Genomic DNA, 18,059 nt, shown 5'->3' with positions numbered 1-18,059 from the left:
AGTGGGTGATTCTTCACTTTCTCCCGATTTCGCACCTAATCTTCATCATGATTAAGCACTTTTGTTCCATAAAAGTTCTAGCATAAGCGTAATTCGGCTAGCAGATTGTTGGAAAAAATGTTGAGTTAAAAAAAAAAGAGATGCCTTTACTTCGTGAAAACAAAATGGCGCCCCCCCCCCAAAAAAAAACTAGCAGGTTGCTGTAGCAGGGTTGGTTGCCAAATTTTTGCCAAAAAATTGCCAAGTTACCATAATCCGAAGATTAACCTTAATTTCTTTGTATTTATTTATTTATGTACTGCTGATTTTTGTATGATTTAGTTGGTAATGTTATCAACCTAAACCATGCAAAACTATCTTTGGTTTTGATGTTGGTTCACAGGTGGTAGGTCACTTGTTGTGAGAATACTGGGTATTTCTGGTAATAAGATCTCAGAATAAGACATGATTATCGTGATTACTAGTATCAGAAAAATATTCTTTTCATTTTACTCATCTTTTTCCTAGACATTGATGATTATTAATTAAAAAAATTAATGTTAATTTTGAATATTTTTATATAATACTGTTGCAGTTTATGTTATAGAATTTCAGTTCAATAATTTGTATATTAATAGCATTTTGCATTCATTAAAAATAATTATTTGAAATTTTTCTCAGGAAAAACTGTAGGATTGATGGTCACTGCTTCTCACAATCCTGAGGAAGATAATGGTATAAAATTATGTGGGCCTTCAGGCGAAATGATAAATCAAGAATGGGAGCAATTTGCTACATTGCTGGTGAATTCAGAGTAAAGTATTGTAGTAATTAAAATATTCTTTGTTAATAAGTATTTGTATCAGATATAATTATTATAATATTATATGCAATGTAATAAATTTTTTATAAATGATATGAAAATTAATACTAGTAACTAATTTAGTTATATTTTTTCATTTCTCGTTTCATAGATTTTAGACCAGTGATAGTCATGTATAACAGCTAAAAAATTATTTATTTTTTAATGCATTAAACTAAAGCCATGTGACTTAAAAAAGGTATGTCCACATTAAAGTGATCACTGTGTAAACCTTTGGCAATGCTTAAAATGTGCATTTGATAGATTGCGTAATAAAATTTGCCAGTTTTACCGGGTTGGCCTTGAAAATCTACTAACAAGGAAAGTACCTTAAAAAGGTTTTTTTACGCCTGTTAATTTTCCTACCCATGGCTGATTTACTAGCATTTAATTGGTATTGCAAACAGCAAAAATGAAGTTAAAACTTCCCCATACAGTTAGAAATTCCGTTCATTATGTATTACCTATTACTAAGTAGCATTTTAATAGTTCTTTTTATTTATTTATTTATTTTTATCATATTTTTATCACATAAATTTTTATAATTTCATTATTTTTTAATCATAATTTAAAAAATAGCTGATAATCTGAAAGTGGGCATGATTCATGTAAATTCTGTGTTCCTGCAGAAATTTTACTGCAGATTCTTCCATTGCCAGCATATTCCACAAGCTTTATGAATAATTGATCACAACATTTGCAAACTGTCAAGAAGGGGAAATAAACATAATAATTACTTTGCTCAGAACAAAGTAATTATTATATTGTTATTTTAGAAACTGTAATTCATCATTGTTTTTAAAAATAAAATCATACAAATATTTAAAAATATGTGTAAAAAATTTCTTTACTTGTATGTTATTTGCTACGAAGATTTTCATTTGGTGTCAAGTGAACTTTAGCAGTGATCTTGGTACTGGTGTTTTCAGCTGATGGATCTTAGTTCTACACAACTTTTGATAACAGAAAAATTTCTCAGTTGTGATTAGTTTGCTCTTTGTAGCAAAACATGTAAAGTATTCCCATTCTTCAGTTCCTTAGGCCTACCAGCAGCCATGTGGTAAAATCACTGAACACTGATAGTTTGAACTGGGGTTTCAATCTTGGCAAATGGGCTGGCTGCATGGGCATTTTCATGTGTAACAAGTATATGAGCCAGTTTCTCTTAGAAATTCCTCCACAAAGGAATCCTTCCTATTAGGCAAATAGCTCTCAAATGCTTTGTCACAGTCAAATAAACTAAACATCAATTTCTTAGGAAGCAACCTAGGCAGTAAAAAAGTAATTTTAGATGGTGTTTAGCAAGGTCTATCTTTATAGTTCAATATAAAACAATGACAAACCTTCTAAACATAACTGCTCCAGTTTATAAAAGTTTTATTTGTAATTATTGGCAAAATTTAACTGTTTTGACCCTTTGCATAAGAAGTAAACAAGCAGTAGAGCTGTTATTAATATGATACAGCTTCTAATGAACCAGTGTCTTGTTTACATTCTTACTGTTTGTGAACACTTTAATGTCACACTTTCACAACAGTTTTAACTTGTATATAATTTCATTATGGTCTGGATTTTTCGTAATATTTTAGGATTTTAGAAGCATACACAGTCAAAGAATGTACCAAGGTATTAAATATGTAATTTTTTATTATTTGAAATATTACACAAATTTTCAACTGTAACTATCTTAAATTTTAAAGTATATCACTTAAATGTATTACTAAACACATAAAAACAAAAATTTTTTAATTATCAAAAAGTACAAAGTGTTCAATTTGTTAAACGATAGTAGATTAATTACATTAGAAGCATAAATTACAGATATGCCTTGTTGAATTGAAACATTTCAAGAAATAACACTTAATGAATTTCCATGAAAGATAAATTAAAGATCTTCTATTTCATGCAACAATAATACTATGTCATGTGGATGACTGATGAAAGGTAATTTAAAATAGCATCACCTAATGAAACAAAGTGTAATGTAATAATCTAAAAATTTGTTTTTAATTTCAACAGCTCATAGTTTCATTTTCATATTTGATAGATCCTCAAGACCCATAAAGAAAATAGGAAATAGAAATCATATCAAAAGGTCAAACACATAGGTGCTAATGGAACAACATTCATCATGTGAGAAAACATATTGAAGATTAAGGATATATTTTTAACAGCAATTGCAAATATTTATTAGAAACATATTAGATTGCCTTGGAACCAACCAAAATTTTTAGTAACAGATAATATGCAAATACCCAATTTATATCCTGTGATTACAGCTCAGAAATGTTTGAAATTTATTTTTGTGTAGAGTTTAGAAAGTACATTTTATAGTAAATAGTATTTTAAAAATGTAATTGTTTTTTATCTTCCTAAGACTTAACCATACTAGTAAATGTTAATTTTTCTACTGTCACAGAATTTTATATTTCGGTTTATTATGCATTTGTGTAAAATGATGATAAGTTTATATATTACATAGTATTCAGTCATTAATTTAATAAAAAAACAAGTTATTTGAAAACTTAATGTTCTATTCATAATTTTATCTTCCAAGAATTTTAAGTAAATAAGAAAAAATGGTAAATTAAAATGTTGTAATCACATTTGTCTAAAATTACAGAATACAAATAGTGAATATCTGGTTCTTTCTGTTCAAGTGTAAGAGGTAGCAGAACTCTTAGTATTTGCGTATTATCCGGTCGATGATGAAAGTTGGCTACCAGTGACCTTGCTGGAGAAGGGGCACAGCATCCAGAAGGAGGCAAATTAATGTTATGAAATTTTAGAATGAAAAGTTTTACATTCTTGACAAGCAGAAAGGGCTGCGAAATTTTCAGTTCTTCCTGGGCAATGAAACCTATAGCTGTGTTGGCTACCATCGAGCCATGAAAGTTGGCAAAGATTCCACCAAAGTTGTGCCAGTCATTCCCGTGGAATTCTGAGCCATACTTCTATCTATAACTTGAACAATAAAATATTCACTAGTATTCTCTGCAGTAACCACCAACTAGCTACTCATGCAAGAGTATTTGACTTGCTTGCTTAAAATATTTTTGGCAATTTCTACTATTTTGTTAGGCCTTCTGATTTTACTGGAGACTCAGTTTTGAATGCAATGACTTCAGACTTCCCACAGGCATGGTTCCAATCTATTGCAGTTTTATTGGGCATATCCAGCTGTTCTTATCCCATTCAACAGATGACAGTTATCCTGACCAGCTGTAAATGAACCAGAGTGCAGTCACAAATGTAATTCTACAGACCTCAAACTCATTTTCAAAAATGAAAAGGAAAATGCAACAGTAATAGTAATTTATATACTTGTTCATGAAGACAAAAGGTTGCTTATGGAAAATTAATTGGGGCCAATGAAAACAGATTTGTTACAAGCATGTTGTCACAAATATTAGTAATATTGAAAATTATTATAATATTACATAATTGTCTGACTTTTTTATAATTTGATTAATTTTTATTTTTTCAAAACTTGAAAAAAATCAAATGTAATCATCAAAATCGTAAAAAAATGTAATATCTCTCTGAAATATGTGCTCTGTATTCAAAAATATTTATGCCAACAGATTCAATAGTTAAATGTATTTAAGAAAAAATTATTGTCCTGCTATCACATTTATTCCTGAACTAGTTTTATATCTCTTTAGATGTAATATTAGTTTGAATAGCCTCTGATAGTATTTACTCACTATTTTGTAGACTATGATTTTGAGAATAGAATGCCACAGAACACAATTGCATGATTGTGTAGTTTTAGATCTCTTATGTGCATTGAAAACTGAGTGTATAATTTGTATAATATTTTTTTTTTATTATTATTTTCAGAAATGCAGAATTAGATAAGTCTTTGCAGCACATTGTTGAGAAAAGTAAACTTAATTATAATATATCTGCTAATGTATTTTTAGCTAAAGATACTCGGTAAGTATATCATTCTCTGTACTTCCTATTCTACTAAACATTGTTTAATACAATGCATAGTATTTTTTTTCTTTGAAAAATATAGTTATAGAAAATAATTTATTCTATATATGCAGTTTAAATGGAGAGACTGTATAAAAGTAAGTTAAATATTATGGTTTCATCTGCTCCTAGACTTGCTTGAAGCAGATATGTCTGATACCATAGAAGTGTCTGCACATAATGTGGGTAATCCTAGACATCCCATGCTGAATGTGTTCAGGCATTATCACATTGGAATAATGCTCTAAGACCTTTAGCAAGGAATGGAAACACATGTGGCCATACTTTATCATCCACATACTCCTGAGTTGTCAGTATATTACAATATTAGAATAGTAGAGCTATCATAATATATACCTCAGTGCAACTCAACAGCGAAGCTAGGATTGTATGACTAGTCAGGGGACTTTCACTCTCAGACACAATAGACATCCTATCCAAAACTAGTGTGACTCATCGATGAATGTCATGAATCCTCACTCCATAGCACTGCACAATGCTGTAGCCTGGCACCACTGGAAATGTTGTACTGGAAATGGCACTACTGGTCCAATGTTCTGGTGTTAAATGTCGTATACACAAAGGGTGCTGTTAAAAAGGTTGTTTGCACATTTTCTAGATGATTTTCATTGTATTTATAGAAATATTTTACCTAAAAACTTTTGTGTTTTAAATATTCCATTTGATAACCCTTAGTCTTCACTATCTTTCTACACAGTAATTCCGAAGATAATAAAGCATTTTTTAGTTTCGAAAGAGGTATTTTATCCTGTTCCTCTCGAAAAGCTTTCCACAGTCCAAGGAGGGCTGTACGTCAGTGTTTGAACAATTTGTTTTTTAAAAGTCCAAAAATCCATGGATGATGCATCAAGAGACTTGGTAGGGATATGATTGATACATGTTCCATTTTTTTACAATATATTAACAGTGGATTTTGACGTGCAGCTGCTTGTTTTGTCTTCATGTTCTACTGATTGATGGCACTGGGTAAAGAGAAGGTATTTCATATTTCAAAATTGGGTATGAAATATGTTCCTTATAATATGTGGAGTTTACCTTAACAGCTAACCATGTTCTAATATTTTTTTCTTCTCTTTGATTATAAATGGATCTCTTTTATTGCAGTCATTTAAATACACCCAAGATTCATTTATTGTGACATTTTTCCGTTTTTGTCTGAAAAATTGTTTCTCATAGAGAATTTTACAGCACGTTCTGCTTATGCAACTGTCCTCCTGCCTTCACAGATTTTAATTTAGTATTAAATTTCTTACCATTTGAGCATTCAAAATGTTTCGTTTTTTGTTTGGTTACATAGTATGGTATTTTGAACCATTTTTCTTCTTGAAGCCAAACTGACGTTTTTTTCCTTTCTTATTGACAATACTCTCTATTGTTCGTTTAGATACCAGAAAAATCATGGCTTTTATACCATTTTTTAGCAACTAAACACAAATAATTTTCTTCAGAAAGAGCACAAACATAATTTTCCGTAACATAACTTTAAACTTTCAAAAATATAATTGTAGTTAAAAAATGGCTTTTCCAAGCAGGCAGTTTTTTTTTTATGGCAAAGCAAACTTGTTTAAAATATGTATGAACAGCCTATGTATTGTAAATACCTCATAATAGTTTTCATGTCCATTTGGACGTTACAGCTATCTTAATGGTAGACTGGGTTGTCATTGGATCTTCTATATGCTTGACGAATTTCTTTATGGGTAATCTGGTCCTTCTCAAGCCAGTCTGCCATAAATGGCTTCCCTCATGTGTCACTTCTGACAACACTGTCAGATAGTATTATCCAAATGATCTATGTCGCAAGCCATGTGGTGCACAGCCTTTTGTGTAGTTTTTATTTCAATTATAAGACCCCTCTGGAAGTCTATAAAGTATACAAATCATTGTAAATTGCATCGTTCTCCTTCTGGATGTATGGCTGCATCAACCACTGCTTTTCATGCTCTTACAGAGTAGATTAATTGCCATCATTTAAATCTTCTACTGGTTCATAATTTGAGCATCATTGTAAGGTATGTGACCATGTGCAATCATAACCAGTTTAGATAATTTTCACGTTAACATGTATCCTAGCCAATTGCATAGTTTGCTCATGGCAAGATTTCTGTGATGTGTATTAACTTTTTTAACTGTTAATGTATTTCTTCATATATTCTCACTGAAAAATAATTTCTTAAATATCTTGAAAAATATCAATAAAGTTTAAAATCTTGATAAGAAAATCAGTTCTAATTACTGAACTCTACTTTTAATATCCTTCAGTTTTCATTATACTTATGGGTATCTTATATGAATAAATGATAAGCTATAATCATCAACACTATAAGATGATGAAATAAATATCGATATTCATTTTAAGGCAATCTATCCATGTTGATTCAACTTTTAATGTGAACATAGATGAACGAGTCTTTAAAATAGTCATATTTTAATGATTTCATTAGTGCTAGCAAAGGTAAAGAAAATAATTTTTGTTATTATTAATCACTTATACAACATAAACATTTATGAAATTTTCATTGACTGATGTTCATTGACTGATATTTTTAATGCTAATGTTTTGCACTGATTCTTGAGACTACTATTGAAAACTTATTAAATACTTTTCATTTTTAATAGAATGATTTGCTATATTTTGCACATAATTTCTATTCTTCTATACTTTTTAATTTAATACTTTTTTAATATGCAAATAAATTTCCAGTTCTAGTGTTTAAAAAAGTGAAAATTAAATACTTTTTAAAGTGAATATTTATTTCATGAGGTTACATGTTATAGGTATCGGTTTATTTGTAGTAATTTCAACTGAAATACTCATGAATTCTGATATTTTAATTTTATAGAAGCAGTGGTACCAAGTTACTGGAAGCTGCATTAGATGGGGTCAGAATTATTTCTGGTCAAGCAAAAGATTTTGGTACTTTTATTATTATTTTACCTTCAAATATTTATTTAAATTATATTTTCACATTCATTTTTATTATTTTTATGCTGATATACTTCACAAAATGTGTGTGTATTATAAATAATAGCAGAGAAAGAAATACTTGAAGATATAATTACTCTACATCATCATGAATTAATCATTATCTTCTAGGATAGTGGTTCTTAACCGGGGGTGCCCTCACCCCTGGGGTTGCGGGAATGTATTTTTGGGGTTGCGGGAGAAGCCCCTATCTAACCATAAAAATTATTAAATTTCTTATAATAAAGTACTGTATTTGATGGTATATAAGACGCACCCTTATTTAGACGGCCACACACAAGGGAAAAAAGTTTCAATAGCATGGTTTCTATTAGTTCTCACATTTCGTAAAAGCCAAATAAACAATTATCGAATGCAATTCCTTCGCGTATAAGACTGTGTCCTTCACGTATAAGACTGTGTCCTTCACATATAAGACGCAGGTAACTTTTTTTAGACCAAATTTAGGAAAAAAAGTGCATCTTATATGCCGTCAAATACGGTATTTGAAATCTGCAATAGTGTCCCCAATATTGAAGCTCATAAAAAGCGGTAGCACTTTGCTCACTTATCGGCAAAAGACACAGGAAAGAGCCGGTGCCGATGGGCATATACACTATGCTATAAAAAGGCATGAAATGCTACAAACTAAAGTGAACAGGCAACTAGGTGACAGAGAAAAGAAAAAAAAAAAACTTTGTGGGAATACAAGTGGAGAACGTTATACCAGCTTGTGCATGTGCTGAGTTCAATATGTGCTACTCCAATAGAATCTACGGATTCACAGATTTGTATCTGCATCTACTGCGCCTGTTCTAGGTTGAGTCAACTATTGTGTCTGCGACATGTGTATTGTGTATTCTGACTTGTCCAGAAACCTCTTGAGACTAATACATTCTTAATTTCCCGTTCAAGTCGAATAGGATTCAATGATATTACAAACATAAGAACATTATATATATTACATTATTTCTAAATAATTAAATTGATTATAGTGAACCCCACTATGTCCAAAAAACGACAATGGAACGATGAGTATGCCAGTTATGGATTTATCTGCACAACCGAAAAAGATGGCACGCAACGACCGCAATGCATCTTGTGTTCCAAGATATTTTCAAACAGCAATCTCAAACAGCAAATCTCAAATGCTTAAGTTATTAGAGCATTTCAACAATCTGCATGGTGGCGAAAAAGCGTATAGCATGAACAGCTTTGAAGTCAAAGAAGGCTCAGTTTGATACCAGTGGAACTATCCTAAAATTGTGCGGAGCAGCAATTCAAAAACCTTTATTAGAAGTGTCATATCAAGTGCCATATTTATGTGCAAAAAAAAGAAACCTCACACAATCGCTGAAGAGTTGATTAAAACTTCTGCTTTAATTATTGCTAAAACAGTTTTAGATTCAGAAGCACATAAAAAAATCCAACAGATTCCATTATTGAATGATATTATACTATTGCGAATACAAGATATCATTGAAGATATTTTAATGCAAGTAATTAAAGACATGAAAATTAGTCCACTAAAAATAAGCATGCAACGGGATGAGCCAACTGATGTTGATAATTGTAGCCAACATTTGGTATTTGTCAGGTATGTGAAGGAAAAAGAGGTGATAGAAGAATTTCTATTTCGTGAGCCACTGGAGGTGAATACGAGAGGAATTGATGTTTTCAATCGCATCAAATATTTTTTTACTAAATACCAATTACCAATGAATGATTGGCTCAATATGCACTGATTAGGCCCCAGCAATGTTAGGCAAAAATTCAGGATTTTTTTCACACATGAAAAGAGAATTACCGGAAGTTATAATAACGCATTGCATGTTGCATCATCATGCACTTGCATTGAAAGCATTGCCAGAAAGTTTAAAACAACATCTAACTACAGCAGTAAATGTAGTAAAATACATCCGAGGGCTAGCGCTTAATCATCGCATTTTCCGAAGAAATCGGTGTCGATCATACCGTGCTCCTGTATCACACCGAAATACGATGGTTATCTAAGGGTCGCATGCTTAACAGAGTTTTTGAATTGCGTGAGGAAATTATTCAATTACGGATTAGTCAAAACTGTTATTTAGTAAAAGATTTTGAGAGTAATGATGCAATGCTGAGGCTGGTCTACTTAGCAGACATATTTAGCCATTTAAATGAATTGAATCTATCAATGCAAGGATTTGGTATAAATATAATAATATCTAGTAAAAAATTATCTTCATTTGTCACAAAATTAGAAATTTGGATACGTCGAGTAGAAAAGGGGAATTTTGCAAACTTTCCCTTGCTTGATTCTGTTATTGCAAAAAATGAAAAGAATGCAATTATTAACGACATTGTAATACATTTGAGACAATTGAGCGAATCATTCAATGGATATTTTTCTACCGGAAATATTACTAAAACAAACTCAGAGATGGATACTGGATCCATTTCTATTTGACTTAAATTTGATGGATGATTTGAAAAAAGATCAACTTATTGAAATGCGAGCAAGTGGACATGTTCAAATGGAATTCGAACAATTAGAATTGCAACAATTCTGGTGTTCACAGTTAAAATGTTATCCAGAGTTGGCGAACGGAGCACTGCAGTTACTCTTACCCTTTGCTACCACCTACTTATGCGAAATGGGATTTTCATCGCTTTTGCATATAAAAACTAAAGTGAGAAATCGCTTAAATGCAAGTGATGACCTAGGCGTATGTCTTTCAAAAAAGAAACAAACCTCGCTTCGCCAGTATAATAATGAACAAACAACAACAGACTAGTCATTCATAAAAATAATATTGTTTTGTATTTATATAAAATGTACAATGTTTTTCAAGAAACAATAAGTTTTGCAAAAAATGTATTTTTCTAGACTAAAAAAAATTAAAACACATTTTTCAATGGGGTGTGGAGATATATTTTCAGATTCAATGGGGTGCGACTCTCTAGAAAGGTTAAAAAACACTGTTCTAGGAAGAAAAAATAATTGTTAAAAATAATAATTATTATCAATTAATTAATAAGAATTGTTAATAATTAATTAATTATAATCCAATTACCATTATTCTGTGTTAGGACAAAGTACTATCATAAACAATATGAGGTCTGTATGTACAATGGAATGATATAATGAAATAGTGTACAAAGAACCAAGAATATTTTAAAACATTAAGGTTGAAAATGAAAACAATCATGATTTGTGGTTAATTATTTCTAAAAATTTTATTGTTTATCTACATCATTTTAATCTCTTTAAAAAAATCAGTTATTAATGTAGGCATCGCTAATTTTTTATAGTTTCTTGCTTTTTTAGGTAATTTCTTAATTTATTGTTCTTAAAAAGAATGTTTTGATCAAAATATTTCTTACTTAAATTCTGCTTAATGTTATAGAAATGGGAATGCTTGATACATTATTCCAGTAAAATTAAAAGCAGGCTTATTTAAAATCGAAGAAGAAAGTGAATTTAAACAAATTGTCATGAAATCTGCATTTTAGATAATTTTCCCATTAGTTTCTCAATCTTTTTTGAAAATGTGTTGCATATACACTGTTTGAAGTAGGTATGGCTTTGAGATTTGGAAAAAAAATGTTATAAGTTATTAATCGAATGGAGAAAAATTGCAATTTACAATTTTACTAATTTTTTCGAGAATGTAACTTCACTATCTTATGTTTATAAAATGAAAATTATTATTGAGTAAAAACTAATTCGAATAAGTCTTCAAGGTTATTTAAGTTTTTTAATACTTTCAGGTTTCTCTTGTATCAATAATGAAAACTGACGATTTTACTAAAATATTATTGGGAATGTTCTCAAGCAGTGTAAAGTAAAAATACCAAAAACTCTCTCTTGATGAAAATAACTATTATTTTTAAGAACAAAAAAAGACATAAGTATTGTTAATTATAATATTATCTAAGATGACCACTCCTTAAGGGGAATAAGATCAAATTAGGCTTCCAAAAATTTATTTTCCAATTTTAATTAAAAAAAATTAAATATCATTGGTTCCAAAAAAATACATAATGTGTTGTTTATGTCTGAAGCTCCAAACACTATAAATTAAGATAAAATATGCAAATTAAGGGAATCATGCCTTAAAAAATTAAGAAGTTTCTTTTATATAGATTTTTAACTGGGATAGTTTAATATCTATTCTGAATATTACACTTAAACATTTTACATTTTTTTCTGACTAATGTCTGTTAGCAATAAGAAAACTTTTTGAGTTAAAAGAACTATTTATTTGAGTGCATCCATGGATGAACTGAAACATGGATGAAAGGAAAATTAGAAAGCTGAGTATGGTTATATCTTATCATGAATGTATTTTTTTCGAACAGAAATGCTGATTGCATAGCCAGATGCTGGTTTCACAGCCCATTCGCCTAACTAAATTGGTTTTCATGATTTCAACCATCTGTAACATGAATTCGAGCCAGTTTTCCTTAGAAAGGCATCAGGCAGATAGCCCTTGTATGCTTTGCCTTTTTCAATGAACCTCACCTAACCAGTGCTCTTAAACACTGCCTCTGTTACTATAAAATATTGTTGGAAGAAGAAGGTGATGAAAACCTGGCTTTTTTAAACTGAAGCTTTAAATTTTGTAAATAAGTTAAAAGATTACATCATAATCTGCAAAATAATGATTTGTTTTTCCTTCACTGGATGAATATTTTAATAAACCGTAATTGTTTTTTGAAGTTACTATAGTTTTTACTGCAATGTTTTTTACTTTAAAGTTTAACAGTAAAATCTTCTGCTACTAAGACTTTACGTTATTTGAACTTTGCATGTTATGGATCGAGTGATTAAGTTTGCCAATTTTGGTGACTAAACATGCCTTTTTTTTCCCTCTTCATATTTCAAAGCATTATAACTTAAAGTATTTTAAATTACTCTCTGTTGCAAAAAAAAATATATGCACCCAAAAAGAATTGAGCCACAAGTATGAAACTTGGCAATAGTATGGTGTTCGAGTAGATAAACAAATGATCAAAAACTGGGTGAAAAAAGTGTTTTATTTATGAGTAGCAATACAAAGAATGTGAAAATCTGTAGGTGGTAAAGCCACCCCTGTCAGTTATACATGCCAATACTTGGTTAGGCATGCAGTCTATTCAGTTGCCAGTGTCCCTTTGTGGTAGACTGTGCCACAAATGGAGCAACTGGTCAGTGAATTTCAATATAGGTATACGTGGCTGAATTTGCCTACTCAACATGTCTCGAACATGTTTGATAGGCAACAGTTTTGGAGACCTGGCAGACCAATCGAGGACATTAACATGTCAACGACATTGTTGGAAAAGTCATGCTGTATGTGGCTGAGTGTTGTGCTGGGTGAAAACAGAACTTAGACCACCTGCTAGTGTAGGCATTACAATTGGCTACAAAATGTCATCAAAGTACCTGCGAGTGGTCAGAGTACCTTGCAACATAACTAATAGTTAACGGCTATTTCAACTAATAGCTCTCTAGACTGTCATATTCTGTGTTCTGGCTGTGTGCCACTTGGCAATAAATAGTACATTGGACCGCTCACCTCTCTCTCCAGACATGTATGCAGTGGTAATCAGCACTGAGAGAAAAGCGTAATTCATCATTGAAGATCAAGTTTTTCCAATCGGACATTGTCCAGCTTGAGCGAGAGCAGCACCATGCAAGATGACACTGCTTATGGTGGAGTATTCAATGGCAAGCATCATAATGAGCATTGCGATCTGATAGTCATCTGCGAATTATATCCCTGGATATCTGGGTATTCCTGCGAGTTGACAGGCAGCATTGAATTGATGATAGCGTAATTGTTGATGTGGATGTGGCAGCTCTTCTAATTGCACAATCATCTCGTGCATTGGTGGCCCGGAGATGTCCCGAGGCCACTATGGTGGCTAACTATGCTGTTGCTGAACCACTGCCTCTGACAATGTACAACGACCGTATCACTTTGACCAGTATGCTAGCTGATCCACTTGTTCGATCAACTGATCTCTTTTAACCCTATGATACGACCCCTCACAAAGTCTCACAACTGTTCATAATGCTAAGGAGTAAGTCTTAAAGGCATCTTTCATTAGCATGTCATGTATACAAGCCATCAGCACAGTTGTAAATGCTGTAGCTACCCATTTACATTCTGCCAGCAGCACATTTCAGATGCTATAAATACTTCTCCCGCTTTCGTGGTGTGCTGGTCTGCATGCTGGGCGCATATTCCAGAGGTCCGCAGTTCGATTCTCGGTGAACTCGTTGCTAATTTTTCATCTTGCCTGCTTCCCAAAAAAATACCTAATGTCTCTACAGTGGTGCCCGAACTAAAAGTGTGTTTTATAATGATTCTCCACACCCAGTATTTAGCAATTGGGTCCCCTAAAAACCCCAGTTGCCCTTTAAAAGGGGAAGTATATAAGGTATTTCTCCCGCCATCTTCGTGTGCCTACATGGTGTAGTGGTCTGCACACTGGGCGCGTATTCCAGAAGTCCGTGGTTCGATTCCCGGTGAAGGCTATGCTAATTTTTCAACTTGCCTGCTTCTTAAAAAAAATAGCTAATGTCTCTACAGTGCACCTTGCATTGGTTCACATTGCTGATTGTTGCTGTAAGTTTAATCATGTAAAAAATTTGCCAAATCATATTTGCATTCTGCATTTCATAGTTGTGGCTAAATTTTTTCTGGGTGCATATTTTTTTTTTTTTTTTTTTTTTACAACAGTGTATGTATTATGAAATAATTTTTTTTCCTGAATTTTATTTTATTGCAGCATTATTCAATAATTATCTTTGTAGTTAATTCATAATTTGATCAATATATTCATAAAGCGCACTGCTACTTCATTGTTTTCTTTAGCTAAAGCTATCAGCTTTAAACAATGTAAAGCCAGTATGCAAACTCATAAATTGCTATCACCAATAGTCAACTTTTGTCAGTTGACTTCAGCCATAGAAGACAGACCTTAAATCTTTAGAATAGTGGTCTTAGAAATGGTTTAATTGCATTATGTTTAATGTTTTTATGAATTTAAGATAGCATATAAATCCCAAATTCATGAAACTCACTTTTTTAATGTAAAGTATTCTGCTATTTGAAATGAATCAATTTTTAGCATATGTTTAGGATGTTGATTCATCAATTATTATTATTATTATTATTATTTTTTTTTCCCATTGGCAGGCACTTAGTTGACATAGCCACTAATAAGGTCGGAGTGATGGCCACTTTATTGTAGAAGCACCACTTAATATGTGGGCTATCATTACCTCCTATCAAGGGATGGACAATTACAGCCATGCGTTCTCCGGGATTCGAACCTGGCCCTTTGGTTTAGCAGTAGGCTCCTGTAACCATTATAATATCTGAACAACAAATCATCAATTATAAATATGTTAAAATTATAAATATGTTAGAATTAAAAAGGTTTTAATTTCAATTACTGCAAAAATTGTTTGTTTGAAGGGAAAACTTTTAAATGGTTTAGAAGAAAAATGGATTAATGTGAGATTGTCTGATTGCCAATAGTTATTAGCCATTGTTAAAGAAGTATCTAGCCTCTAGTTTTAATGGGTAATGTTCACATATTATTTCTTGAGACTGAATAAAAAGAAAGAAAAGGAAGAAAAATACTGAATCATATTGTTAACAATGAATGATAATTAAAACTGGTAGGCAATGAGTGATAATTAAAACTGGTAATCTCAAAATTATTTGCAAAATTTTCATGTTTTTTTTTTTTTTTTTTTTTTTTTTTTTTTTTTTTTTAATCTTTGAAGAGAAATATATATCCTACCATTTCATTGTAACACATTGAGCGCCATGCATATTTCTTAGACAATCCTGTTCAGGCTACGCACACTGCTTAAAAGTTCTGGTATTGTAGGGCCAGTGATTCTTATCGCAGTAGAAGATAGTTTACATTTAGAACATGATTCCTATAGGCATTCAAAATGTTACACACCAAGTCTGTTTTGTAAATAGTTACATTCTATGCAAAGATATTAAAGCAGAAAATTAGCATTACTGAATTCCATAAAGAATTAGCGCTATAAATTACAAGTTGTGAAAAAGAAGACATTCCATCGAACAGAAATGCAAGAATATCTAAAAAACGACAACATAAACTCCAAAGAAAACCGAGAAAAGCCTTTGAAATACAGAAATATTGTAAATTATGTTATGATAAAAATGCAACAGAAGCTGGTAGAGTAATGGCCAGAAAAAAGACTAAGAGAGTTGCCACATTTTGTAATAGCTGTAATAAAGTTTTTATGTTTACCACGTTTCAGTGAAATCTGTTAGTCCTGTAATGAATCAAAATTAAATAAATTTTAAATAAATTTTCTGTAATTCCTTAAAACAGAGTAAATTTTATAGTTATATATCATGTTACACACCGTCAGCCAGGGGCGATCGACATGCCCTAAACAGAAAGTCTAGTGTCAGCCACAGATGGCTGACGGGGCGCTCAACGTGTTAAGTGCTTTCTTGACACTGTAGGATTAATATTAGTACTTTTTGAATAGATGTATATATCATACATTTATTCATTGCAGAATTTTGATATATGTACTTCCTATATTGGTGCTCTTTTTTTGATGAACTTCTTATGTTGACCCCCTTTTTTTAAATTATTACTATTAGCCACACTCTCCTTACATCTTGTTCAAATTTTCAGTCCTTAATAAAATACTTTTTATTCATCCACTCAAGTTCAAATACATTTTTTTAAACTTGTAGTGGATGATACTTGATGTTAATACAATAGTTTCACATATTAAAGTCAACTCCTACTTATTTATTCCTGTTTATCGGAACTAAAGATATGCTGTTCTTATTAAATATATTATAAGACTTACAAATAATGACCGTTTATTAAGAATTCTCACGTGCTGTAAAAATTAATTTTATAACAACTTATAAATAATAGTACATGACTGTGATAAATAGGATTGTAATATTTAACAAAAATAATTGGCAACAGTAAGACAGAGGTCTAAAGATTTTTAAAGTGTATGGAATTAAAGAATTGCAGTTTTATAGAGTTGAATGGAGTAGATGTAATGTCCCATTATGTAACGAAAATTCTCCCCATATTTCTATGCTAACGTGATAATAATATATGTTTAAAATATAACCCTTTTGCTTCACAAATGGAGAATGCGAAAAGAAACTAATTCAAGTGTCAAACACAATGCAAGTGTCGATTAGAGAAAGACATATGTGCCAAGAAAAGCTTGCAAATGAAACAAAAGAAAAGCTCCAACGCTTAGATAAATGAAATCAAAGATTACGAGATGCATCTCAAGAGCATCAAGAGATGGGTAGAATGAGAAATTATAGACCACCATCAGCTTCATGAATTAGAAATTAAAAAAACGTTAATAATAATGTTAATAAAAAGTAACTAAACTAAAAATTTTCTTTCTTGACCTAAGTAGGAATTGACTTAAAAAAATGTATATTGTTTGTTATTCAATTATCTCTTGGCTCTCTCTTTCTCTGTGTATAAATGTGGTAGTGTATGTGTGTATGCATATGTCTTTGTGTGTATATGTGTAATGTTTTCTGTATTTGCTAGCTGTTTACAAGCAAACATTTTTTCATTTTATATATATGCAGGTTTATTGACTACTCCACAGTTACATTTTGTAGTTGTTTGCCAGAATAATAGCCTCTATGGAAAACCTACAGTAGAAGGATATTATGAAAAACTTTCCAATGCCTATAATGTTTTGCTTTCATCTGGAAAGGTAAAAATTTCTCTTATGGTACATTTTAACTTGAAATAAATTAAAAAATTACCAGAATGAAGTTTTTTTGTTTCATTTCTTTTTCAGTAAAATGGGTAATAAGCAGCCATTTTTTATGTAATATGCTATATCATTACTTGATAAGGTAAATTATAGTGAAGTTTCGATCATTAAGCTTAGAAATTTAGTTCATCTGAAAGTAAAAGTATAAGGAAAAGGAAAAAAAAAAAGGTATAAGAGAAAATATACTTTTGACAAGAAAATTAATAGGCATTTATATTGCTTGTATATTTTTAATTCTTTAATTGAACTCAATTTCAAATACTGGAATAATGCATTACTAAAATAATTTGATCTGACACATATAATTTTTATATAAAAGTGATTGTTCTCCATATTAAGCGAATAGGTACCTATGTAAAATGAATATTTTTGCACGTATATAGTACATTCCTTCTTATCTGGTCTCACTTTATTTTTATCAAGATTTTTCTCAAATCTGGTTT

The 18,059-nt window shown here is 31.1% G+C and overlaps 1 protein-coding gene across 1 annotated transcript in view; it reads left to right on the top strand.

Annotated features, from left to right (window-relative positions):
• nst (phosphoglucomutase 3-like protein nst) overlaps window positions 1–18,059 on the top strand; it is a 77,505-nt gene that overhangs the window by 11,087 nt on the left and 48,359 nt on the right. The window contains exons 3-6 of the mRNA XM_085811529.1: window positions 661–793; window positions 4,685–4,780; window positions 7,687–7,760; window positions 17,423–17,553. Of these exons, the coding sequence (XP_085667655.1) occupies window positions 661–793; window positions 4,685–4,780; window positions 7,687–7,760; window positions 17,423–17,553 (434 nt within the window). The remainder of the gene's footprint in view (window positions 1–660; window positions 794–4,684; window positions 4,781–7,686; window positions 7,761–17,422; window positions 17,554–18,059) is intronic.

Source organism: Stegodyphus dumicola, chromosome 2, assembly GCF_044657685.1.
Source record: "Stegodyphus dumicola isolate Sdum_Otavi_A_Nest chromosome 2, ASM4465768v1".
Taxonomy (NCBI): domain Eukaryota; kingdom Metazoa; phylum Arthropoda; class Arachnida; order Araneae; family Eresidae; genus Stegodyphus; species Stegodyphus dumicola.
The sequence above is the reverse complement of the archived record's forward strand: the minus strand, read 5'-3'. Positions and strand labels throughout refer to the sequence as shown.